The sequence below is a fragment of the Ambystoma mexicanum genome, chromosome 2q (assembly GCF_040938575.1).
Source record: "Ambystoma mexicanum isolate Mex_15411 chromosome 2q, UKY_AmexF1_1, whole genome shotgun sequence".
In the NCBI taxonomy this organism is placed as follows: domain Eukaryota; kingdom Metazoa; phylum Chordata; class Amphibia; order Caudata; family Ambystomatidae; genus Ambystoma; species Ambystoma mexicanum.
Window position 1 is genome coordinate 671,759,590 of NC_090924.1, and position 26,428 is coordinate 671,786,017.

At 44.2% G+C, this 26,428-nt stretch overlaps 1 protein-coding gene across 1 annotated transcript in view; it reads right to left on the minus strand.

The window, feature by feature from the left end:
• The window catches only part of LOC138568796 (transmembrane protein 104-like), a 779,592-nt gene extending 753,950 nt beyond the window's left edge, over nucleotides 1-25,642 (minus strand). Inside the window, exons 1-2 of the mRNA XM_069646570.1 lie at nucleotides 25,543-25,642; nucleotides 25,339-25,432 (exon numbers count right to left, since the gene is read on the minus strand). Of these exons, the coding sequence (XP_069502671.1) occupies nucleotides 25,339-25,351 (13 nt within the window). The 5' untranslated portion in view covers nucleotides 25,352-25,432; nucleotides 25,543-25,642. The remainder of the gene's footprint in view (nucleotides 1-25,338; nucleotides 25,433-25,542) is intronic.
• Between the last annotated feature and the right edge of the window lie 786 nt (nucleotides 25,643-26,428).

The following is a 26,428-nucleotide window of genomic DNA, read 5'->3' on the forward strand; positions in this document are numbered from 1 at the left end:
GTGGAACAAGGATGGAAGCCCTGACTTGGCGCAGCAACATCTGCCATGCCAAGGTCATTGACTGGGACTGTCCTGGATGATAGACTCACAGCCGGGGGGGTGTCGGCTGCATCTGCCCATGCACTTGCCAACACCTGGCTGCTCAGGGCAGCAGATGACAATACTGACCCAGGGACATTTGCCTCGGTCAGGGCAGCCCTGCGTGCACTTGCTGTGTGCCTCCTGACCTCCTGGAAATCATCCTGGGACTCTTCAGGTGCTGGCCGACCCTGAGCCTTGGTGGTGGTGTCCACAGCTGCACCTGCAGCCACCACTACCCTTGGGCCCGTGGCAGTCTATGAAATGGACTGCCAGGTCAAATGGGCGCCAGTGCCAGATGCAAGAGCTGCAGCTCCCAGAACCACAGGGGGTGGTGGCATGACTGCACCAACACATGGCAGAACATTCTGCCGAAGTGGCGCACACCTGCCTCTTCCCCCTCTGCAGCCACTCTGGACACCCTGGGGTGCCCCTACTCCCCCCTACTCCCTGGTCTCCCCGGCCATGTCCCTGACCACGGCCGCCACGTGGAGTACGCCCAGCTGAGGCGCCCCTCACCTTTCGTGGCCTCCCAACCATGGCACAGATGTAGTAGTGCCGGCACAGATGTAGTAGTGCCAATGGGAGGTGTACATGACAATTGTCCTGGGCTATTGGGGTGAAGGGGGTGGGATACTAGATGTTAACAGCACCCCTGTGCGCCTGTAAGGCTGTATGTGACCCTGGTGATGAAGTGACGGGTCACGCAACTCTCAGGCACCCCAAAATTGCAGTAAAACCATGCACGCAACACCTGGTAGCCCATGTGTGTGGAATTAACCTCACGCAGTACGCTGTGGCACCCAGGGACACAAAAAACAGGTACGCGTGGGATGTATGTGCAGGGACATGAGCCTGCCGCATGTGAGTCCAGTCATGTGTGATGCACAACAATGATGTATGTGTTCCAAAGCATGATGCACAAATGCACGTGGAGACGCACACATGCTGGCATTTCTGTGTATGTACTATGCCATGGTTGGAGTGTGACACATGGATGCTGGTTCCACCTTCATGCACGTGCACGGTGTACATGTGTGTGTGTGTGTGTTTGACATGTGTGCAACTGTGATACGCCATGGATGCATGTGACACAGACATGTAGTGAGGCAATTGGCAGATGTGACATTGTTGCTGGTGATTGCACTGTGACAGGTGGTGGAGATGTACAGATGCATGTCTGTCTGGTGGCGTGTGTGCATGTGTTTGGAACCCGTGTTGCTTGTGACGTCTGGCTGACCTTTGGATGTTCATGCTGTTGTGTGTGTATGGATGCAGCTGCCTGATGCACCATTCCTGTTAATTTGTGCATGTGTGTGGGTTCAAATGATATATGTGTTGAGGAGTGTGATGCCATCTGTGAAGTTTGACAATGCCACCCATGTGCAACTGTCATGTGTGTATACGAACATTGTACAGTGCCCTCATACCTGCGTTCTGTCTCTCCCTGTCTGCAGCGCCAACTGAGGAAGAGGGCGGAGACGGTGCTGTGGAGCACAGCGGCAGGGATCCCACCTCCAGCCGGAGACGCAGGGCCCAGCTCCCCTACCAGGTTGTCATCTCTTTGGGGAGTGAGGAGTCTGGTGCCACGTCCGTGGCTGCAGCTGCCGAGGGTACATCCAAGAGGCAGCATTTGGAGGTGTACTCCTCGGCAGCAGTAGGGGCAGCTGAGCCCCCACAGGGGCCTATGGAGGAAGATGGCACAGAGTCGTCCAGGTTAGTGGGGGGTTTGGGTGAGGAGGAGGCTGCGGAAGGGCACGCACGGGACCTGCAGGGGGGATTCCACTGGTTCTAGTGGTGCAGTCCAGGGGCAGGGACAGGAGGCAGCACAGGTCACCGCGGAGATGCCTGTGTGTAATCCTGTCCCCGATCCTGTGACTGCATCATTCGGCACCAGCAGGGATGCCTCAGTCCAGCCCTGTTTTCAGGGAGGGGATACACATACAACAACTGGCCTTCCTCTCCCTGCGGACGTTGCAATCTGTGACCGCATTGAGCCTGTCCAAGCTGGGGTGGTGTTGCGCCAATGTGGGATTCGGGATGACGTGCAGGGTTCTCGTCAGGACAATGCACGTCATTTCGGATCCCTCATTTGCCACGTCGACATACTAGGACAGGTTGTCGGCACTGGGTTCATCCGTGTGCTGGAACTCCTTGTGACCCCCTTCTCAACTGAACCCCCTATGTGCCAGTCGTCCTCTGTGCCACCTTCCCGCCCAAGTATCACCTGGACCCTTTGTGGAGCTGCCCCTGAGCGAGCGGCCAGGCTGGTGGAGGACACATCCCTGCCACAGTCAGGAGTCGTAGGTCCAGCAGGGGTGGCCACCCCACCAACTGGACCCCAGCAGATGGAGGATGTACAGGCATCATCGAGCAGGGCACCTGCACGGCGGCCCCAGAGGATTTCATCAGCTTGGAGGCCGTCGTGGTGCCAGAGGCATTTGCATTGGAGGCAGCAGCAGGCTCAGGGTGGGAGTGATGATGGCTCAGGGCCATCAACATCACAGGGGCAGGCATCGGCCGGAGGGCAGGAGGACCCAGGATTGGGAATGTCTTCCGTGTGGCAGCGGTTGGACCAGCAGATAGATGCAGAGCGGCAGCGGGCAGAGGAGGCACGGCTCACTATGGTCAGGGCAGAGAACTCCATGCACAGGGCATTGAGGCGGGCTGAGTGCCTGGAGACAACTCGCAGGGAGTTGGAGGAGGCCATAGCTGCATCCCTGCGAGACCGCAAGGCCAGGGATGAGGCCCGCCTCCGGAACATCGACATGGAGTTCGATGATGCCCTGGCCCGGAACATCAAAAAGTGAGCCATAGGACTTATCCGCTGCCTTTGTACATAGTTCTTTAGGGTTAGGTTTCCTTTGTTTTATATTTTTATTTGGAGTTCATGTATATAGTTTTTTATTCATAGGACTTTTTTGTAGGTTTCCTTTTGTTTGTGGATCATGGACACTTTGGACTTCCATTGTATATAGTTCCGAACTTGTACATACTTTCTTTCTTTGGACATCCCATGGATCAATGTTTTTTTTTTTAATGTACTTTATATGGACATTGGCAATGGACCACTTTTCTTTTTCCTGTTGTGGATTTTTGTTTTACATTGCATTTTTATTTTATTTTTTGCTTTCATTATTTATTTGCAAATTTTAATTTTTAATATGTTATTTCATTACATTTTTGAATACATTTCATATACCTTCATTATTATCAGTGTTGTGTACTCTCATTGGTTTTGTGCATGTTTCTATGTACATTCATGTACGGCCATGCTGTTTTTTTTAAGACTCTCATGGCATGGGTAATTTGGGAGTGGGTGCAGTGGATGGTGGCGTGCTTGTACTGGGGGGTAGGAGGGATTTAGGTTGGCATTAAGGCCATGGGGCTGGCAGGTTGCCATCACTGGGGGTGGGGGACATGAGTCGGGGCCTGCTGGCAGATTGTCGTCACAGGGGGTGGGCTGGGGGACATGAGTCGGGGCCTGCTGGCAGGTTTAAAACTCCACGTGCACCCCCGTAATACACGTACCCCACTCGTGCCAGGCCAATCGCATGTAATAGAACCCGCCCACCCCTCGGAATACAAGTACCCTACTCGTGCCAGGCCAATCGTGTGTAAAACTCCACGCGCACCCCCAGTATACACGCAAGCAGCCCATCCACCCTGGGCATTCCCTGCAGGCAGCCCTTCACCCCTGGGCATGCCCCGCAGGCAGCCCTTCACCCCTCGGCATGTCCCGCAGGTAGCCCATCGACCCTGGCATACCCCGCAGGCAGCACTTCACCCCTGGGCATGCCCCGCAGGCAGCCCATCACCCCTGGGCATGCCCTGCAGGCAGCCCTTCACCCCTGGGCATGCCCCGCAGACAGCCCTTCGCCCCTGTCCATGCCCCGCAGGCAGCCCATAAGCCCTGGGCATGCCCTGCAGGCAGCCCTTACCCCTGGGCATGCCCCGCAGGCAGCCCTTCGCCCCTGGCCATGCCCCGCAGGCAGCCCATAACCCCTGGCCATGCCCCGCAGGCAGCCCATAACCCCTGGGCATGCCCTGCAGGCAGCCTATCACCCCTTTGCTTACCCCACAGGCAGCCCATCACCCCTGGGCATGCCACACAGGCAGCCCATCATCCCTGGGCATGCCCTGCAGGCAGCCCATCACCCCTACGCATGCCCCGCAGGCAGCCCATCACCCCTGGGCATGCCGCGCAGGCAACCCATCACCCCTGGGCATGCCCCGCAGGCAGCCCTTCAACCCTGGGCATGCCCCGCAGGCAGCCCATCACCCCTGGGCATGCCCCGCAGGCAGCCCTTCACCCCTGGGCATGCACCACAGGCAGCCCTTCACCCCTGGGCATGCACCACAGGCAGCCTACACCACAGGGGGGACTTTTCCACGCGATTTCACTGGCGCAAGTGGGGTACGCGTATTCAGAGGGGTGTGCGGGGAGTTTTACACATGATTTCGCTGGCGCGAGTGGGGTATGCATATTCCGAGGGGTGCGCAGGGTGTTTTCCACACGATTTCACTGGCGCGAGCGGGATACGTGTATTCCGAGAGGTGCGCAGGGAGTTTTCCATGTGATTTCGCTGGCGTGAGCGGGGTACGCGTATTCCGAGGGGTGCGCAGGGAGTTTTACATGCAATTTCGCTGGCACGTGAGGGCTGTGTGGCGTTTTCAGCGCATTTTCGTGGTAGGGGGGGCTGTATACTGGTTTGCGCCATGTAGCGGATTTGTGCAATGTTTTTTGGTGCACGGGCGGGGTTGGGGCCGTAACTGGTGCTGCTGCAGGGTCGCTGCGCCACTCTGTGCCACGGCTGGTTATGGATATGAAAATTCATGAATACGTGCGTCAAAATGGGTTCGTGTGTGCGCCAGCCGCGTGCGCCACTTCTGCGCTTGATTCCATGAATTACCCCCTAAATTATTTGCCATGGATCACACACTTTGGTTAAGCAGCATGCTACAAGCCACTTGTTTTATGGCTGGTCTCTTGGTGACTGTTGTGATAAATCGTACAACCCCAACTAACAACATATAAGCAGCAAGGAACAGGGAAAAAAAATGACCGGCTGCAAGAATAACATATGACCAGGTACTTTTGCCCCCTTAGTGAACATCAAAACCTGGCACCCATGAATATACACACAGTAAGGGAACATATATCTCAAAGTGAAATATAGAAATGTAGTTCAATTGACCTTCTCCTTAGAAGATAGTGTGCAAGGCAAAATAGCATTGGATTTAAAAAAAAAGCAATGAACACCAGAAAAAATACCTGAGAGAGGAAATGTTGCAATAAATATGCTGGCAAAGTATAAAATGGACTCATCATTTAAACCCAGCAATCTGTTGTGAAATATTCCCATGAAAACAAAATGCCAATACGAAACAAGTGCTTGTGGTGTTGTGGGTAGGCTTCTGCATTGGGAAAATGACAGCCTGAGTAAAATCCTGGTAGCCAAGTACTTGAGCAAACTTGCCAACCTCAAAAAAACCCAAGGGGTTACATCTGCCCTCTGTAAAAAAGTTAAGCTTTTGCCCACGATTGCAAAATCTCTTTCCACATCGTGGGCAAACACTCATGACATACGTGCCTGCCCTGATATATGGTCTGGAGGTTAAACACGTGACAAAGAATATTGATCTGGATAACACTGAAGGAAGAATCTGGAGAGGAGTGCTATCATTGCCACATTTCATTTCCGATTAGTGTCATTAAACACAAATTAGCACTGGTTTCAATCAAAGGATGGCACCATTGGAAGTAATTGCAACATATTAAAAACATTTTAATAGCGGAAGAGGAGACCCTATATCAGGACCTTAACAACGTAATGAGTACAAACGTAAGGGGCCTTCTTGTTTGTTTTAAAAATGATTGTAATTTATTATTGGAACAAATTGATTCTAATATTGAGACTTTAATTTCTAACCGCATGGAAACAAAGAAAAAACTGTTTTAGAATGATTGGTGTAAAACACGAAGGTTTTATCTTACAAACTGTTCACCCATCTTAATATGGATATTAGTGATCTTGATGTTCTACCTAAAAAAAGAAGTTTCACTAACCATTGATGTAGCAAGATTTTTAAATGCAATTCATTTATTAAAACTAGCTTAATTTATATAGAATTGAGAATGTTCTGTGTATAAAATAAGGTCTTATTTTAAAAGAAATACATCTAAAATGGGAAATTACATTTAAATGTAAATAATGTTTTAAACATATGCAGGAATATATTTCAGATATGATCTTTGAATGTATTCATTTTTTACAATTGATATGTTGAGTTCAAAAATCTACATTGAAGCTAGGTGGGGCAGGGATGCAACCCTCCTCTACTAGGGCTGCACTGCTTAAGTCAGCAAGTATGTCTCAGTAGTTCCTCTGCCTGGGAGAGTGGAGGTGATCGAAGGTGTTCCTTTGGAAAAGTCTAAACTACTGGCCGTGTCAATGCTTATTTTCCCTTTGCATCGTTTTCTTGGGTAATGTAGCTTTTGCAACACCTAAAGAATACTGCAAAGCTGAAGAACAAGCAGTGAAATGGTGTGTTTTCTAAATACCTGCAGCTGTCTGAGAAATGCACTTTCTTAACTAGGTAATTGGCACATTCTGATATTACAAACTATACAGTTTTAAGTAAAAACATGTAACCATTTTTTTCTAAAACAAATCAACTACTATAGCGAAAATAGTCATCTTAATTAGGACATTGCAACACATTTTTTTTAAATCTCAAAAGTTCTTTCATTTTTTTTTTAACTATCTTCTTAAAGATGGGAAATCCGTGATTGCACAAGATTTACCTTCATAGCTGTCCTCCACCTCTCATTAATCCAACATTTTTTATGTATAAATTCCACAATCCCTTCTTTTGACCTTGTTCATTGCTCTCCAACACTACCAACACCGAGCCCAATCTGCTAGATGCAAATCCTCATCTTTATTTTTGTTTCCTTCCTGCCCAATCATTTTTTTGTCATTCAGGGTCTGCTATAATGTGTTGTGTTGTGGCATGAAGGAATTCAATGCCATATGTGTGTTGCCTTTTTTGCTTGCTTTGTTGACAGTGCCAACCAGTTGCTGAGATACAAGCAGTATAGAACAAGCTGCTTGACTAAACACACATCCCAGCTGTCCCCACTCTCCACTTCTGAGGTAACCACGAAACCACAAACTTTAAAAAGTGAACTTTTTTACAAACCAGTTGCTTCTTTCCTCCACCATGCCTCTTCATGCACATGATGCAGACACTATGGACATTGAGTGGAGCCTCTACCTGGAAATCACATCACCACTTCCCAGGCAGGGACATCATTTAGGGGTCGCCAGAGGTCGCAACTGTGACCTCTGTGGTCTCCCTTGCGACCTCTAAAAATGCAAGCTCCTGGGCTGTCGCCAGCCCCATGTGGCTCATTACTTCTGGAGTGGCTGGCTTTCTTATTCAGGCCCCTTTAAAAAAAGAAGAAAAATAACAACAGGAGTGCCACAAGTCTAACACTTTCAGCAGTTACTCTAAATAAGAAAGAATAGGAATACCAAATAATGTGTCTTTCTTGAATTCTATACAATAATTGCGAGACTCATTAAAGGTTTATTTCAGGCACACTTCAGGGGGTGATTCACTGATTTAGTCTGTTCTTAAATGCCTCAACTCAGCCTTTCATCCTTCTGAGGTCGATAAATGAGTACCAACACAGGTTGGGTGTATAATTTTTCTATGTAAAGCGCTTAAGCGTAAGTGCTATATAATAACACATCATTATCATTTGGTCATGGACGTCTGCTTGCATTCACAGTAATTTGGTAATCTGGGCATATACACACTGATCTTAATGATACATATGGCGATCCATTCTTGTATGAAATGTACATCACATTAAAGTGATATCGTAACCATATTTATTGTAGTGTACAATGCTATGTGATGCCACTTCCTGTTTTGTCAACGTGTGAAAGGTCGTGTTCCATCGCTTCCCGCGATATCACTTCAGGGTGGGGTCAAATGACATCACTTCCTGTGATGTCATCGGGGGGGTCAAGGGTCGTGTGATGTCACTTCCGCCACCCCTGGCATTTTGGTGAAATTACGTCCCTGTTCCCAGGCAGAAATCTTGTTTGTACTTTTCATTGCTTGAGCTCCGACCCCCATCGTTTTTTGTCAGCCAGCATATCCTGGGGTATGAATACAATAATCCCCTCAATGGTGAGCTGTAACGTTTAACGAAAAGGTTTGCTGCTCACACTGAGGGCCCTCACTCACTCTGGTTTATTGACTCAGACAGGAGGTGGTGCATTACCACTCGGTATAGACCAACATTAAAGGGATTACTGACTAAATATTGCACTTTTTGTTATTTTAATACTGACTCTAGTGGGACTATTTCAGGAAGCATTTGTTTATGCCTTTTCCAATATTCTGTAATACAGCATACAAAAGTTACATTTTCTACACGATTTTAGAGCTAGATTTTAAATGATTTACATTTCATTCAAAAATAGCTTTTTTATTATATACTTTACATTAGATTTTCGTTGTGTCATAATTCTATTTCAATGTTTTTGAGGCAATGTGTTGTATTCGTCCTTGTATTTTATTTATTGCCGAAACGAGGTGACTGAAATGTATTAATGATGTTGCTCAAATATCACAATTAGATCTCTATGGGTACGAGATCTGTCTGTTATATTTTCATATTTTCCTCTTTATAAATAGTGACAACTTTCCATACACTTTTAAAACTTCAAGAAAAGGTCCCTGACCTATGAAAGAAAGTTCAGTGTTTGCTTAGAGACCCCAAATACTGTGTTACAGAAGCATCAGAAAAGACAATACTTAGACCCTTGCTATGAGTCCAGCGGATTGATTGCTGGAATAACTGCATTCAGTGATTACCGCTTCTACAGTCGGTAACTCCAGGAATCCGATGGTTATAGGAATTCTACCAGGATGTTTGCATTAATACAGCATGCTGTATTTTTCAAAATCTGCATACATCACTTTTTGTGGTATTCTTTTTTCTAAATCCATTTCCACAGAGCACATGTCAGCTAAAAGGAGGGTTTGAATTTGCCACTGATAATAGCTAAGTAGTTATGTACTGAGTTGCACTGAAAACATAAAGACTAACAATTATTAACCCCTAACCACTAACCTATCCCATTACTAATATTCAAAGCAGATCAGTACATGGCCCTGTGGTGCAAGAATATTAGTGCAAAATATTGATGACAAGCTGACTTATTTTAAAAGAGAATATCACGTGAAAAATAAAAGTTGTTTTGCAGTGAACACGCGAGGAATGTAAGTTGGGGAATGTAGACCCTGTTTTACTGAATGTGAGCTTATTGTCTAAGATGTTCAGGACAGGAAAATTTTGTGGATGAAATGTAACACTTTGCATCCGTTGCCTGCCTGAATCTCTGTGCAGAGGTGACAAGATTAACCCATGTCACCAGAAATGTCTAGAGGGTTGGCTGATTGACAAAGGGAGGTGGTTTTGATGGAATGATGACACTGAAAGAAGCAGAGATATTGTATGCTTATATAAGGGGAATATACCTTGAAACGAGGAGAGACAGAGGGTATAAACAGAGCTTGCTCTCTGGCTGGCTCTCTCTGGCAGGGGAACTGTTTCTTGCGCTATCTAATCGGGAGCACTCACTGTCCCTGAGAAAAGTGTGCTTCACTCGCAAGCAGGCAGACAAGCATGGGGCGTAGGCTGATATCTCCTCCTGACGAGTGGATGAAACCAGATAAAAGGAACTCTCCAGTGCAGGCTTTATCCAGACAGGCGGTGGGTGTCCTGGCTTTGCAAGGAGTCCGGGGGCACACATAATTAAGCATTACTATTTGGTACATTCCAGTACAATTCCGTGTACTGAAAGCAAATCCTTGCATACAAGAAGGAAATTCTAAAGGCAAAAAGAAGGCACTATGATGACAGAATCATAAAGGCCACCAACACACAAAAAGAAATGTTTCACATCATTAAAGAAATGAGAAACCCACCAGGCTGTGACAACACCCCAACCCCCTCGGAGAAACTCTGCAATGACCTTGCAGACTACTTCAAAAAAAAAATCAATGACATCCGACAAACCATCCAACAGAGGCCAGCCAACAGCAACATACAACAAAACCAACCTACCTCAGAACCACAACACAAACTCAATAACTTTCCTGAAATATCAGCAGAGGCATTCGCAATGCTGGTAAAACACAGCAAGTACGCGGGTTCACTGATGGATCCCTGTCCCTCGGACATCTACCAATCAATCCTCGCACAAGGAACGCCAGCAGAATACTAAAGAAACCTTCTAAATCTATCACTAGCAACAGGCACCGTACCAAGGATCTTCAAAACAGCCTACATCAAACCACTTCTGAAAAACACGAGCAGCGATGTAGAGGACCTCTCCAACTACAGACCAATCTCTAACATCCCCTGCCCGGCAAAACTCCTCGAAACCTACGTATACAAACTAACGCAAGAATACGTTGAAAAACACCAACTGCTAGACCAAGCTCAAGTCGGCTTCAGACCTACAAGAGGTACAGAAACAGCACTACTATCGATCTGGGACGACCTAAAAACAAACGCAGACTCCAACACAGCATCAGCCCTTATTCTGCTCGACCTCTCCGCAGCCTTCGACACAGTTAGCCATGACACTCTAACCAAAACACTAGAAGACATAGGTATAACCGACACAGCACTACGCTGGACTAAATCAATCCTAGCAGACAGAACAGAAACCGTCTGGATTAAACCCTTCAAATCTACCCCACGAGTTAACGACTGTGGAGTGCCACAAGGATCCTCACTATCATCACTGTACTTCAACATCTACCAAACTCCAGTTATCAGAATCTTCAAGAAACACATCACATGCTACAACTACGCAGACGATACTCAAATCATCTAGAAAATAAAAGACACCCAAGCCGATCATTCAAACCTAACCGACTGTCTAAAAGTAGTCTACAACTGGATGAATACCAACAACCTGAAAATCAACCCAGGAAAAACAGAAATCATGATCATATCCAAAGACCAAGAGAAGGAAACCGCCATCCCGTGGCCAACGGAAATGGGAATAGCACCATCACATCTAAGGTAGTAAAAAATCTGGGAGTCCTCATGGACAACACCCTAACCTTAGAGCCGCAAATAAACGCAACGCAAACGCAACAGTCAAGAAATGCTTCTTCCTCCTCCACACAGCAAGAAAAATACTACCTTTCCTCTCCTTCACACACAAAACACTCACTATCGTCAGCCTCATCATGTCAAGTATCGACTATGCAAACAGCCTCTACCTAGGAATACCAGAATACCTACTAAAGAAGCTACAACTGATCCAAAACACAGCAGCCAGACTACTCCTCAAACTATCCAGAAGATACCACATTACCCCTGCCCTAAAAACACTACACTGGCTCCCAGTAAAACACTGTCTCACCTTCAAAACAATGTGCATAACGCACAGGGCAATCTGCGAACAAGGAGCAGAATTCCTTTAAAAGAAAATAACAATCTACAAGCCAACGAGACCCCTCAGATCAACCAACGAAATCCGCCTTGAACTAAAACCTTACATCAAGAAAAAACTCAGAGGCACCGCCTTCTACCACTTAGCCACAAAAACCTGCAACAACATCACAAAAGAAATAAGGAACACCTTAAATTCAGAAAATTACAAAAAACCTGGCTCTTCAAGACCAGAGACTAAACCCGAAGCAGCAGTAAGACAAACGACTAAACAGGAAAGGACAGTGACAAGCCCCAGAACCGACTGATAAGCACTCAGGGCACCGGGAGGGGTGACGCCAGACAGAGTGGTGCACATGCGAGACCCACGGAGACAGAGGCAACAACCCCAGCCAATCCTTACCATCCCCTACCGCCCTATAGCTACAAACTAGGTACCACTGGGTGTGGGACTGGCGAGATACCACCAATCACCACACTAACTGAGATATGGACACTGGCAGGTGCACTAGCCATGTGGGGGGGTGAGGAACATGCAACGTTGTTGACGGAACGGACGGAAGAGGCAGCGAGATGCTCAAGGGGCCTCAAATACAAAACGAGCACGAACCTCCAGAGACACATGGTGCCCAAGCACCCCATTGAGCGAGATTATGTGAGCCCAACTGGTCAACCCAGGATAGAGATGCCAACTAACCGATACCACTAACAATTTCCTCCTCTGCATACACTTCTCAAACTCCAAACCAAACACAACCACAAACCTACAGCACAACAAACCGCACAAACTTCACCACACTGCAACAACAAAACAATAAACGCACATAGACTCGCACATCAGTACACGACGACTACCGGCCGCATACACCCCAGGTCCAGCCGACGGACCCACCGGGCTGAGGCTGCCAACAGTACATCACTGCTCTCTTGCACTTTTCCAGCCTCCACCCACTAACTCACCCGCCCTCTTTCTTTCAGAGCCGCCAGAGCGCCAGGGGACCACTCCGGTGGTGATAGTGCGCGGTACAAATGTCCATTAACATTAACATTAACATACAATTGAGGAGCATGTAGCTTGAAGAATGTTGTCATTGTCATTCGAGGACTCTGGATGAGTGTATTTTAAATAGTTACAGCCAAGAAAGCAATGTCACAGTTACAAACAAAGACAGATATTTTGGTGGTGTTTCCCATTCCATTTAAACAGTGTCAAATATAGCTGGCGCTTTCTTTAAGCAGTAAAAAGCAGATAATGTGAGTCAATGTCTTTTATGTGAACCTGTTTTGAATAGCAATGCTAGTACAGGGATATGTGGAGCCTGTTATGTTCGAAGAGGTCATTTATCACGGGGAAAGCAATTGCAGATAAATTGTATTTGTGCATATTTCATGTTCATTTTTAAATCATAGAAAGATTTATGTGCGATTGCTGTGCATTGCATGTCTTGTTTTGATATTTTGCATAATTCTAATCTTCTATAAGGAACTAAAGAGAAACATGATTTAGTCTCAGAATACTTATTATGTTTTCTGGTTTCTTGGGTTGGCATGCAGACTGATGCAGAACAGGTTGTAAACTCATTTTACCAGGGGCAGTTGTTCACTTTATCACATGTCGTAAAAATATTAAACAAAACTGGTCACTATGAATTGGGTCCTTCTCAGGGTCTGTTTATATGAATGTCAGTAGTCAGATTACCCAGTAAGGGTGTTCAGAGATACCACCAAAAGGACCAAACGTGGTATTGTAAATAAAATACCACAGGAACATGAAATTATGAATTAGGCATATCAGGTCCGGTTTTGACTTACTGTTTATGGCTCTGGTATAAGAACAATATCAGGCAGTCTTGTGTATTTAGGGCTTACCATTATATCATGAAATACCCCAAAAAACACAGAAAAATACTGCTAAATACCTCCAACAGGGAACAAGTTCTGTAACAGTCTTTCTTTGACACAATCTTCTCCTTGGTTTAGAAAACACTGTCCTTCTTTCACACCAAGTTCTCCCTGGATTAAATAACACTGTCTATCTTTAATATTTCTGGAAGCCTTGCAAATTGCCAGGTATACTCCCCTGCCATGACTCTTTATGCAATGCCAACTTCCTGGACTTATTATACTTTCAATGTCCTGGGCTTGCCTTGCCAGGACCTCTCATATGTTTCAGAGTTTCTCTGTATCAACAATACTGTATGTACTGAATGTATTGCTCTTGGGTTGGTAAATATGCTTGTTAGGGAGAATTCTCCAGAATGGCTAAATGTCCTTACCTGTTGAGTCCCTCAGCAGCTTTGCTGGATTTCTAGGATTTATTTTTTCACCTGGTAAGAGTGTGAGCCTTTTTTTCCCACTCTTACATGTGTTTTTGCTGTGTGTTGTACATTTTTGTGCTCATGGACTATGGAGTCTCACCCACTCCATAGGCATAATTTTTTTACTGCGTGTCACCCAGCACCTTTAGTGCAGTGATACAGGGTTGTCTTTTTAGACTTCCTACTTTAAATTCCATTTTATGGGACTGCCTACTGTCTCGCAGAACATGTAAAGTTGCCATTGACTTTACTAGTCTTTTTAAATTTACAGACCCAGTACAACCTATCTTCCCATAGAGTACTGGAAGGGTTAATAGTTATGCCTTTTTGTCTGATTCTCATGGAACATTATTTTGTTCCCTTTCTCTAAGATTTGGCTGGTGGCAGTGGTATCTTCCATTTTTATTTTACTGCGAGCTATGGAAACAGCCTCGGTACTGTTAGAGGCTATGGTGGTAGCATCAAACTCTAATCCGCTGGACCCCTTTTAATTTGATTTGGTTCCGTCGGGTTTATTCACAATTTCTTTTTGTAAAGGTCTTTCTCGTGTTTTACACTGCGCGCCAACCCAGGTTTGGTTCCTTTGTTCAACATCATTTGGCGGCCTTATGCACAGAAGCCCTCCTTAGGCGCCTGAGTGTCTGGATGGACAGGATGTGAGGGAGGGGTTTGAGGCCCCCTGCACAGGGTCTCCTTGGAGACCAAAATCACACTCTAGTTTGATTGGCTAGGTGGCTGTCCTGCCTGGACAGCCACCCTGCTGTGTGACTGACAGCCAGGCTCTGTAAATGGGGGAAAACTTCTTAAAAGCAGGTCTCTGGGACTTGGAAGGCGGAGTCACCAATGGAACGAGAGAACCAATGAGGAGCTGAAGGAAGAGGACTGCTGCAACTACTGGGCATCCCGGTGAAGCCCTGGATAGCCAGAAGGAACAGAACCTGTTTGGGTTTTAAGGAGTGCACCTTTTATTCGATGCTTTGCTCTACTGCTGGCTTCTTCCCTGGGCAGTGCAGGACCCTCCAGTCTTCCTCCTTCTTGTCACCACAACAGTCGCTTCAGGAACCGTGAGCCTGCAGGAACGGGCAGGAACAACTACCTCAGCTACATCATTCTTCTTAATTTAAGGTACTGTGCAAATTCGGTCGTTCGTTCTGGCCGACCGCAGTTAAGGTGTTTGAAATCTTTCGCCTCTCCAAAGGCTTGTCCTTCTCTTTTCCTTTGTATAACTTTTCTTTCGACCAATTTAGTTTTGAACTCTTGGCAAAGACTTAACCGCAAACCACTCTGAACTGTGTGATCCTCTGCAAAGACTCTGAACCATTAACATTGGCCCAGGCCTATTGACTTGAATCCTAGTTGTAGTAAACATTTTCTAGATGGCCCTGCCTATAACTTGTTGGTGCTGATTGATTGTTGATGGATCAACAGTGGGGGGCTGTTCTGTCGTATAACAATCGTATGGCCTATTATTTGACTTAAGTAGGCCTGGGTTATTTTTATTATGTCAAGAAAGATACACAAACACTATAAATGTGAGAATGTACCAAAGGGAGTTTCAGACACACATAGATAGCAATTTTACAGCTTTTTAAAAAAAAAAAAAATTTAAATTTTGCTGCTGGATGCAATTGGTAATCCTTCATCAGTAGTTTATTTTAAATAAAAGAAAAGAAGGGGAAAACATTTGTTGAAAGAACACAATCAGAAAATGCACAGAGGGTTCATTTAAAAAATACAGAGTTTATAAGGAGATTAATTATTAATCTTAACTTTTCCTTAAGCATCTGTTTATGACAACGTAAATTTTCAAAACATGACAAAATAGTGTTTAAGAAGAAACACTGTGAAACCACCACCTTAGTGACAAGTGATTAGCATGTAATCTATACATGACAACCAAGGCTCAAGCACTTAATGAGAAAGCTCTTGGGTAGGTGTAGCCAGGCTGGAGGGTGACCTAACAAGTGGTCGACGTCTAGATATTGATCTAAAAAGAAGTAGGGACCAGAAGGAATTTAGAGGTGCTGGTCGATGAGACGTTTCGGCTGGATGCCTTCATCTTGGGCCTGGGGTAGGTCTCCCTAAAAGGAGAAGCAGGGGGTCTCTATTAGTGACTGGGTTGAGAAGTATAAAAACATTTTGGTTAAAACAAGACATAATAAATCCATAATTGTGGTACACCACTGAAAAATAAGGGACAAGAGGTACACGGGACTGACCTTGGGGGCTGCAGGACTCCCTTGGTCTGGAATAGCTGTGGCCTGCTGTGATGCCAAATGATTTAGTTTTCTGTTTTCCGGCTGTGGGTGACTGCAGGAATTAGGGAACATATTGTTCTGGGTAAGGATGCTGTTAGTGACGGTTAAAAAACAGCACAGGAATGAGCTAAGACTAGGCAAAAGAGTAACAGGTGCTCACCTTTGTGCGTTGTAACTGAGCGGTGAGGCACAGGAAAAAACGTGCGGGGTTCCGGTGAGATGACTGCTCACGAGCACATGGAACAGCACGTAATGTAGGCTTGGATTGATTGTTGATAACCTTGTCTTTTCTCCCTTTTAAATTACTGGAGTGCCATTTTGCTCACACTTCATTTTGAGCCTAACTTGTCCAGAATTGATTTGGGGTTATTGTAGTGTATTAAGATTGTGATTTTCTTCTGCTTTATATTAGTGAACTATTTTAAAACTGATGGTGTAAATGAATGTATATTCTTTTGCTCAGATACCTTGAATTAGTGTTTATTTGAACCATAGTAATTGCTGTCTTTTGCGTAACTTCTGATACTGCTCACTTTACTCTTGAGCTAAGTCTGGCTGCTCAGCCGTCGCTACCACTTTACTGTGTAGTACAGGCTTGTACAAAGGTGAATTTGTACTTACACTTGTAGTCTTAATTGTGTGTGATGTTCCCAAAGGGTACTGCATATGAATTTGCCTAACAATGCTTGTGGTAAGGTTTGTTCAGGTTTTGCCCCAAACTTGCAGCTCTTGCATCCATAGATCATTTGAGGTTCTAATTTGCCTTTTCTGTATTCAAAATCTTCCTGCAGTTTTGACAATGTTATCAAGTTCAAATTGTTGTTGCCATGGTCGCCGGAATGCCACTGGACCCCCTCTGACTTTGGGTAGACTTTGGGTAGACTCAGAGGTTCGTTCCAGCGTCTCTGGTCTGGTTCGTGCTTCTGCGGCATGAGGCTTTAACCCACTTTCCACATGGAGTGTGTGAATATCCTACCAGCTTCCTTTGTAGCTCCATTGTAACATGCCTGCTTTCCTTCAGGTCCCGGAATGAAGTACACTGACTCTGCGATCTGCCGAGCACCTAGGACCTCCCTCACAGCTCCCGGTATCTCCACAGAACTTTCTCTCATGCAGCAGTTCCCTTCTGAATTGGTGGCATTCTCTGCTCTGCCACGCTGTGTTGGGGAGAATTCTCATTTTATGGCTAATTTCCCTCACCTAGTGAGTCCCCCAGCAGCTTTGCTGGACTTCTGGATTTTATTTTTTCACTTGGTAAGAGTGTGAGCTTTTCCCCCACTCTTACCCATGTTTTGCCATGTGTCTTTTACCTGTTTTTATGATTGTGGACTCTGAAGTACACCACTTCAGTAGCCCCCTTCTTTTGTGTGTTACACGGCACCTTCAGTGCAGTATCAAAGGGTTGTCTTTTGGACCTCCCACCAACTCCATTTCTGAAGCTGACTACAGTCCCCCAGAAAAGGGTAAAGTGGCCATTAACTTTACTTAGTCAATTTCCCACGGATCCAGTACACCCCATCTTCCATGGAGTACTGGAAAGGGTTACTTCGTATCCCTTTGTATCTGTACCTCCTACAGCATTGTTTCGCTCTTTTAACATTTAGACTTGGCTGGTGGCAGTTGTATCTACCCTAACCTTTCTACTGTGATTATACTATATAAACGTGGTATTGTTTTAGGCTATTATATTAGCCTCGAACTTAAACCCGCTTGACCAAATACTTTTTCTCTTGGCTCCTGTCGGGTTTATTCGCCATTTCTTTTTGTTAAAGTCCTTCTTGTGTTTTACTTTGCGCAGCAAAGCAGGTTTGCCTCCTTTGTTCACCGTCTTTTGTCGGGCTTCTGCTCAAAAGCCCTCCTCCAGGCGCCTGGGTGTCTAGGTGGGCTGAATGTGAGGGAGGGGTGTAGTCACCCCTGCACAGGGTATCCTAGGAAACAGAAGTCGCACTTTGCCATGATTGGCCGAGGTGATTGTCCGGGCCGGAAAACCACCCTGCTGCGTGATTGACAGCCAGGCTGTGTGAATGTTTTTTTTTTTTGCATAAAAGGCAGGTCTCTTGTTCTGGAAGTCAGAGAGTCGCCACTGGAACTACAAGGAACCACAGTGAGAAGCGGAGGAGAGGTCAACTGCTACAAATATCCGGTATCGGTGAAGCACTGCTGCAGTCCTGAGCTATCTACCCTTCAACGACTAAGAGAAGATCCAGTCCGGAGTCTTCTTCCCTTGAGCCTGGTGGGGATAACCAGCTTGTCTTCTTCAGCCAGAGGAATCCCTTCGTGGTCGAAATCGCTGCACACTGTTGTAGTGGTCCGGATAGCCACCTGAAGAGCCTCTCCTGTTTTTAAGGAGCGCACCTTTTATTCATCGTCACTGCTGCCGGCCTCATCCCTGTGTGGTGCAGACCCCCTTATCATCCTTCTTCTTGCTGAAGCTTCAGGAATTGTGGGTCTGCAGGAAACTACCAGGAACAACTGCTGTGGCACCAGCTTCATCTTTTGTGAAAGGTACTGTGTCCTGCTTGATAAACTTGGGTGAATCCCTCTTTCTCTTCCTTAAGCCTTGTCCTTACTTTTCCCTCCTTCTTATAACTTTTGCTTCCGAACATTGCCAATATCAAAGAACTCTTGGCTATGTTGAAACGTGAACGGTCCGACTCTGTGATCCTCGACAACAGGCACCCGGTGTCACTTCACCCTGGCTCCGGCCCTTTGACTCTTGAATTCCTGTTTATGAATGTTCTTCGATTCTGTCTGCCTAAATATAACATTGCCTATGATTTTTGCCTCCAACTCCCTCTGGGCATCTCAGGTGCTAAGTGTGTTTTTGTCCCGGTAGCATTTCTTGTCATGGATACGTGTTTATTTAGTAGACCGAACTGTCAAAAAGTGATCACAACCGTATTCACGGTAACGTGTCTTGTTTCATAACACCGGACCATTCAAAAACAGGGTACTTACCTTTAGTCAGAATTGGTTAGTTGTAGTATATTTTACGTGTGGTTTTGAATTTAATAGAAGTGTTGTGTTTATAGCAAATGGTTTAAAAAGAATGTACTTATATTTTTCTACCTGAAACCTTGAGTCAGTGTTTGCTTGAGTCACAGTAATTGTGGTCCCTTTGTGTAATCTCTGCTACTGCTCATAGACTCTTGAGATAAGCCTGGCTGCTCCGCTACTGCTACCACTTTAACATAGTAGTACAGGCTTGTACCAAAGGTAAAACTTGTATTGCCACCTGTAGTCTTAATTGTGTGTAGTGGTCCCTAAGGGCACTGCACAGGATTCTGCCTAACATGATCTTCGCGTTCGTGAGCCTTCACACAGGAGCCAATGTCTTCTCCTGCACTGCCTCAGATTAATGTTTTTCTATGTTTAAATGTCCTGCACACAGGCGATTTGGGAACGAAACAACTAGACTGCATGTTGTACTTCAAGTTCTTGTTACCTTGTTAAAACTCCTTCATCTTCCTCTTCTCAGTACTTGAGTGATTCTGGGAGTTGAAGTCCATAGGTGTTTAAATAGTCTTTTTCAATGTTTTACATGAAGGTATTTCAGAACCAAAAGGTGTTGTCTTGGAGCTCTATGCGTTCATGTCACATGGGGGTGTTTGATCACACAAATAAAAAGAAGAGGTTTATTTACTTTCTCTACCAGGGGGAACAAGCATCTGACAATAGGCCATTAAGGTATTGGGTATCATAGGGTTTTCGTCATGGGAAAGGGGGAGATACTGCATCTCGTCCAATGAAGTCATGGCATCTCCCCGGTAGTTGTTTCCTCTCATGTGACCCTCTCCCCAGGGTCAGGATCAGGTATCGGCTGCCATCTTCTGGCCACATGGTAAGAGGCCCCCGCTGGGGAATCCGTGATGACTCCATTGGATTCATCACACTGCCCACCAAGCAGAGGATCAAATGTAAGATCCTTTGTCTGATTTTCAAATGTGCATACAATCTCTCCCCTCTATATCTCTCTGAGATATTGACTGGCTCTGTTCCGCTCCTTACATTCCTCTGAAATTGTGTTGTTAGTGATCCTGCCTTTACGGTCCCAGACTACGGAACACACTGCCATTGGACATTCATAGCATTTCAGTGCTTTCCAATTTTTGGAAGGCACTTAAACACCCTTTTTTGATTAGCTGGAATCATATAAAGGCGTTTAGTGCTCAGAGGGCATGGTTGAGCCTAATGGATTTGAACGTTCCTTCACTAAGTAACCACTTGTATTTATATGCAGTTTGTTCTGCCTTAGCGTGTTATAAATTCAAAAATTCTAAAACAAATATTTTAAAAATGTCATTACAATCTTGCTTTGGTGCTGCAAATTCAGGATCATAAGTACAAGTATTTTTAGATTTGTATAACAGACTATACCTGGATGAGTGTTCTGTCTCTTCAGAGGGCATGCAGTCCTTCTTAAAGGCCAGTAACCTACTTACTCCAACAGCAGTTCAAGCGCGAGAGATAACTGGACATTTTTCAAGGAGGAGATTCCTGATTCAATGTACATGCTCAAACGAAGGAAGGGGTTGATGCGTCTACAGTTGAACTTTGGTCAGTCTTCAGGGTACATTTTCCACGAAAACTGTGCACTATATTTAACAGAGTAATCCATACTGAGAAGAATCTGCCACTCATATAATTGACTCTTATTAATCCTATTCTTAAACCAGACTATGATGCAGGAGAATGTGGGAACCACAGACCAATCTCAAATTGAACAACTGATATAAAGACATTCATGAGGACCCGAGTAAATAGACTAGCTAATGTTATATAAAGGCTCATGAACCAGGTAGACTTAGTCAAGGGATGCAATGCTACAGTCAATATACAGTAATAGACCTGCACATAATTGTCAGATATAAAAGTCCTGGTGTTGAGTTTAGATAGAGAAAAAGATTTTGATTGCATTGGTTGTGGCTTTTTTTGCACAAATCTCTTAACCGATATAACTACTGTAAATACTTTCTTAAGATGATTAATACTGTTTATGTAAGGGTCAGTACCAAAGTTCTTGCAAACCAGGACACCTTAGAGAAATTGCTACTAGCCAGGGGTGTCCATGCCCTCCCCTGCTAATTAACCTGGGCTTGGAACAGTTGCTGTAAATTATCACACGGATGGATGAGGTTGTTAGGATTGTATTTATGAGGGATGGATGCAATTTTATGGCATACACTCATGACCGTCATCAGGGACCCAGAGACCTCTTTTGCCTTGGTCCCAAAATTGACTGAGGACTACAGCAAAGGGTCAGTGTCCAAGCAAAACCTAGTAATAATATGGTGATCATGCTGATCTTGGAAAACTGCTGCAGAGGCTTAGTAGCTAGGGAGGAAATCAGGTGGCATGACATTGGTGGAAAATATGTATAAGTGCAAATACTGACAAACACAGAGAAGATAAAGGCATACAATATTGAAGCTTTAATGACAGACGTGCAGCAGCATTGTGTAATCTGAGAAACATGAACTTCACTCTCTGGGAAAAGGTCAATATAATTAAAATGAAAATTCTTCCAAAACTCCTATACTTGTTTGCATGCTCTCCTTTATGGGGTATCAAAAAAGGGCCTTGGGTAAATACATGGGATATTTGGTAAGTTGTTGTGCGACCAGACAGAAAAGAAAAGATTCTTGTTGGAGGTGCTGGAATGGGACAGAGAAAAAGGAGTTCTAGCTACCCAAACCTTCACCATGGCGTTAAAAGTGCTAGATGAATAGCTCATAGTAGATGAACATCGAACTTGAACAAAACTAAAAAGTCATTTAACAGAAACCTTTAAATGCCAAAAGCCTGCAGATGGGAGGTCAAGTGAAGAAAATAATATACAATAGCAATCAGGAAACTCCTGGGATGCTGAGGGTAACTGTTGGAGTGCTTGGATCAAGATCAGGATATATATGTGAAAACCAATACTTGAAATAATGCCCAGCCTGGATTATCTTAATTAATCAAGGTATGGCTCAATGGCCATCTGTTAAAGTTCAATTACTAGAACCTAAAATACAAACTGCCTGGGTCAGACATGGGTAGACATGTGGTATTAGGTGGAAACCTTTTGACGACACTGGGAGAATGTGCAATTCCGAAAAAAAAATGTTTGAAATGTACCTAAAGGAGTAAAAACATATATGGTATGTGAAGCTTGAATGAAGGATGAAATGAAATGTTGAAGTGGTTGGTTGGTTCCAAGGTGGAGCAGGTTTTACAGTATAACCTGCAGAGGACCCTGCTGCAATCCCATTGTACACTTACCAAGATGCCCAAGGTAAGCTTACTACTGCAGGATAATTGCTGGCCCTGCGAATGCCATCGAGGGACACTGTTCTACATTATTGGTGACTGTTCAATAGTGAGATGATATTGGATAGATCTTTGCTAGGATAAATGTAGCTGTGGGAGAAAAGATGAGGGTGTACAGGGGCCTAGTAGTTGTGGGCACAGACGTCCAAATAGGACATTAACACTGGCAACAGAAGTCGTTTTTCGTAAAAACTGTACTAGAAGGAAATGTAAACATGTTACGTTCCTGGAAGAGCATGGTGCAGTCGTGGGTTGAAGATTGGGAGGAAGACAGGAGTACAATTTCCTCTTCATTTGGGGTGAATTTCTGGAGTGGTATGCTACATAGTTTCTCGGAGATCCAGCTAGGTGAGTATTCTCTTCGTATCTTTTGCCCTTTCACCTTTGCTATTTTCTATCCCACCTTCCCCGTTATATTGCTCTTTCTTGCTCAATTAGTCTTTTTCCCACTATAACTGATTTTCCTTGCCCTCTTGAGAGAAGCTCTCATCAACATAGAAAGCAAACGAATATGCTTGAACTGAAATTCTATCGGTATGCTGTGTTTGCCCAACTAGCCAATGGGACCTCTAGCTGGTGTGGATGCTCTTGTTATGTTTTGTATCTTGTGAAAATTAATAATTCTAAGTAGCAAAAAATATTGCACCATTTTATAAACACACTTAAATTAGTTTTTGACAAGGGTTTCACATTATTTATTTTGCCGACACAGTTCCAGTCTTAAAGCCATCTGACAGTCAACCACGGACCAAAGTTAGATTGCTATGCATCGCAGTGTTTCTTAAAATGCAGACCCAGGAAGTGCCCTCCTGCAAATCTCTATTTTTATTAGGTGTCTTGGCTAATAGACATCTTTAAACTACCATTCAAAATTTCAAATCCAATAATGCACACCAAATACTTCAAGTATTCCAATAGAAAGAATCTATGAATACAAAAATTAAGAATAACATTTAAATAGGAAGACTCAAAAACGAAGTAATCACAGGACTTTCCATAAAGCTGTTTCTAAAATGAATTCAACATATTTCCATAGTAAGCATACAGTGTTTAAAATAATTCTCGAATTGCAGGATGCCACCAATGACCAAAACTGATTGGTGAATATATGCCTCACATCATTCCCAAAATTGGCATAGGTAACATAATATATTACATGAAGTGCAGTGCATTCAGTTAGCAAATGCCTGGTGGATTCTAGTTTTGCCAGACACAGTCCACAGATTCTGTCCATATAAGGATTTCTTTTCTGAGGATAAAAGATTAAATCTAAGCTTCATAATGAAGATTCACAGTATATGGTCCAGTATGTGAACCATATATTTAAACAGTGCCAAGTAAGGAAATCCTTGTCCTGCATATTATATGAGCGTTTTCTTAGTTGTTTAACATGTTATGTTGATAATACGGTTGCAACAGTAGGCTTTGTCAATTAGCTGCTTCCTTAAGAGTGTGTACACTCTATCAGTGCACCTTTATGAATTTGACGTGACAGTTGTATGAGAGATTTTGAATTGACAAAGAATGTTTGTGGTGCCCTCCAGTCAGCTGAGTCTGTCAAATACACTTTATGAGTCACATCACCCCACTACTCTGAGGCCTTTGGGCGATATAGCGTGTTATACAAATTTAACTAAACTACAGAATAAGGGGTATAACCAAAATGGGGATGGTAAACTATGAAATGCAAGATCAAATTCTAGCAGTTGTTATCTAAATACGTTATTATATAATGTAACATATTAGCTGACTATATAGTTGTTGTGTAAAGATTTTAGACTGGGATGTTGCAAGGATGCATAAATGTAATGTTTGTCTGTGTTTGTTCATTGCGACAAATATAATGACATTCATGTATGTATATTGTTGTTTTCTATGCTATCTATGAATCTCGTTAACTAGTTACGTTTGATGTTGACTCCGCTTTTGAAACTGACCGTATTTGCATGTTCAATGTATGCTTAATTTTGGATGTTCTGAATTGATGTGATGTCGTGATGATTTATTTGTAGTATGTGTTTCCCTGTATAGCAAGTTTAAGTTAGGATATGAAGGCGCGTATTGATTATTGTTTGGTTGTATTCATTTAATGGATTTGGATCTCACTCAACAATATGTGATGATGATAAAATAATAGACATGTACTGTTATTGTTCTTAAAGTGCTGAATAGGTTGTACATCCTCCCAAAGTGAATGTGGTCAGTATCCGACGTCCACTTTCTATTCAATGCTGCTGCAGGCCTGACAGTAAGCAGCAGTTAGCAGGTTGCCACAGAGCAAATACCACGATGAAACATACATACAACAATGAAGATGCAGCTATGCATGCTAAATTAGGCCAACCTACTCAATATCCACTGAGCTGGTCATGTGTGCCGCACTGAGTACATTCAATGTTGCCTGTGCTGATCTTGTGCACGTGACAAATGACCCTAGTAGCATCACAGTGCTGCTGTGTAACATGTAAGCAGACCTTTTTTCTAAATGTGGCCACCCATGCAGGAGTCCTTGAGTAGGATAGCAAAGTTAGGTTTTCAGGAATAACCTGACATTATAAGTCATTTCCATTTATGTTCTTCTCAGGCAATAGTATCTTCTGTGGCTATCTTGAAATCGTGGGGGGAATGTGCTCTCAAAGACCAGAGCTGTGCACCTTTAGACATTCTGCTTGACAATAACAAAGTGCTCATTACAAATCTGTTCTCTTGAACTGGCTGTGCACAGGTTTTGCTTCCCTCTTCATGTGAGACTTTCATAGCTTAACACCGTCTGACAGTAGTTATGTTTCATATATTTATACATCAAGCATTTCATAAAAGAAAACAAGCGAATGATTGGAAACACATACATTGTTGATGAGCAGTACAAGCTTACCAAATAAGGACATAATGGCTGCAAACACTTGAAGGAACCTGTTCTTCTCAATTGAAAAAAATGCAAATGGTCCTATCACGATTAGGAAGCAAGCCTATCCAAAGGAAAGAAAACAGACATGGCTAATCATGGATTAACTTTTCTTTGTAAACAATTTCTGTTTCTAAGCACTTAGGTTAGGCTACAAAATCACAATTCTCTCACCAGAAATATCCTGTAGACGTTAATTTTGTCGACGGAACCCCAACAGACTACTGCTTCACGGTCGATGGTGGTGACATTGCTACCTTTTTTACACTCAATATTTTTGCTGAAAAAAAGAGTGAGCAAAAACTCTGATTACCAAAAAATAACAGCTTGATAGTTTAAATATTACATATGTCTCCCTTATGGTGAATAAGCTGTTAGAAAAGGTTTGGATTAACCCTGGGAGAATTGATGTTGATCATGGCACTTCCCGTGACACAGGCATCAGGGAAAGTCCCCAGTCAAACAGCTGTGTACTCAGAAACCCACAGCAGGCAGCAGGTCCTCAGTCAATGAACATACAGCTCTTGGCTCTGCCACTAACACACAGGGTAACAGTAAAGGCAGAGCTCCTATCTTCACCAACTACACATCAACTACACATACACACTGGGGTTAGGGCAAGCTACAGACACAGTCCATTTATACAGAAACCCAAACCTGGCATATTACAGCTCTGCTTATGTGCACATGAAGAAACACGGTGTTGTGAGTTTTTTTTTTTTTTTTAATAGCACACAGAGGCCCTGGCTCAAGATTGTGTACACTTGTTTAGTTTGAGGAGGGTCTCAGACCCAACTCGGTGGTGGAGCACCTCGGTTAGGGAGTGCATAGGCTGAGGAAACTATTGCAACTGAACCAAGGACCGGTGTTAGTGGTGAGAGGCGACATACATGGTGGACATGTGCTTTTCTAAAAACTGCATAATTTACCATGTTCTGTTAAAGATGCCTGACATTGTGTGTGATGCTTCAGGTATCTATATAAATGTTCTCTGCAAACGTGACATGTGGTCAGCCACCTTAATAGAAGAAATTAGAACATGGGAAATTTGAACTTCATT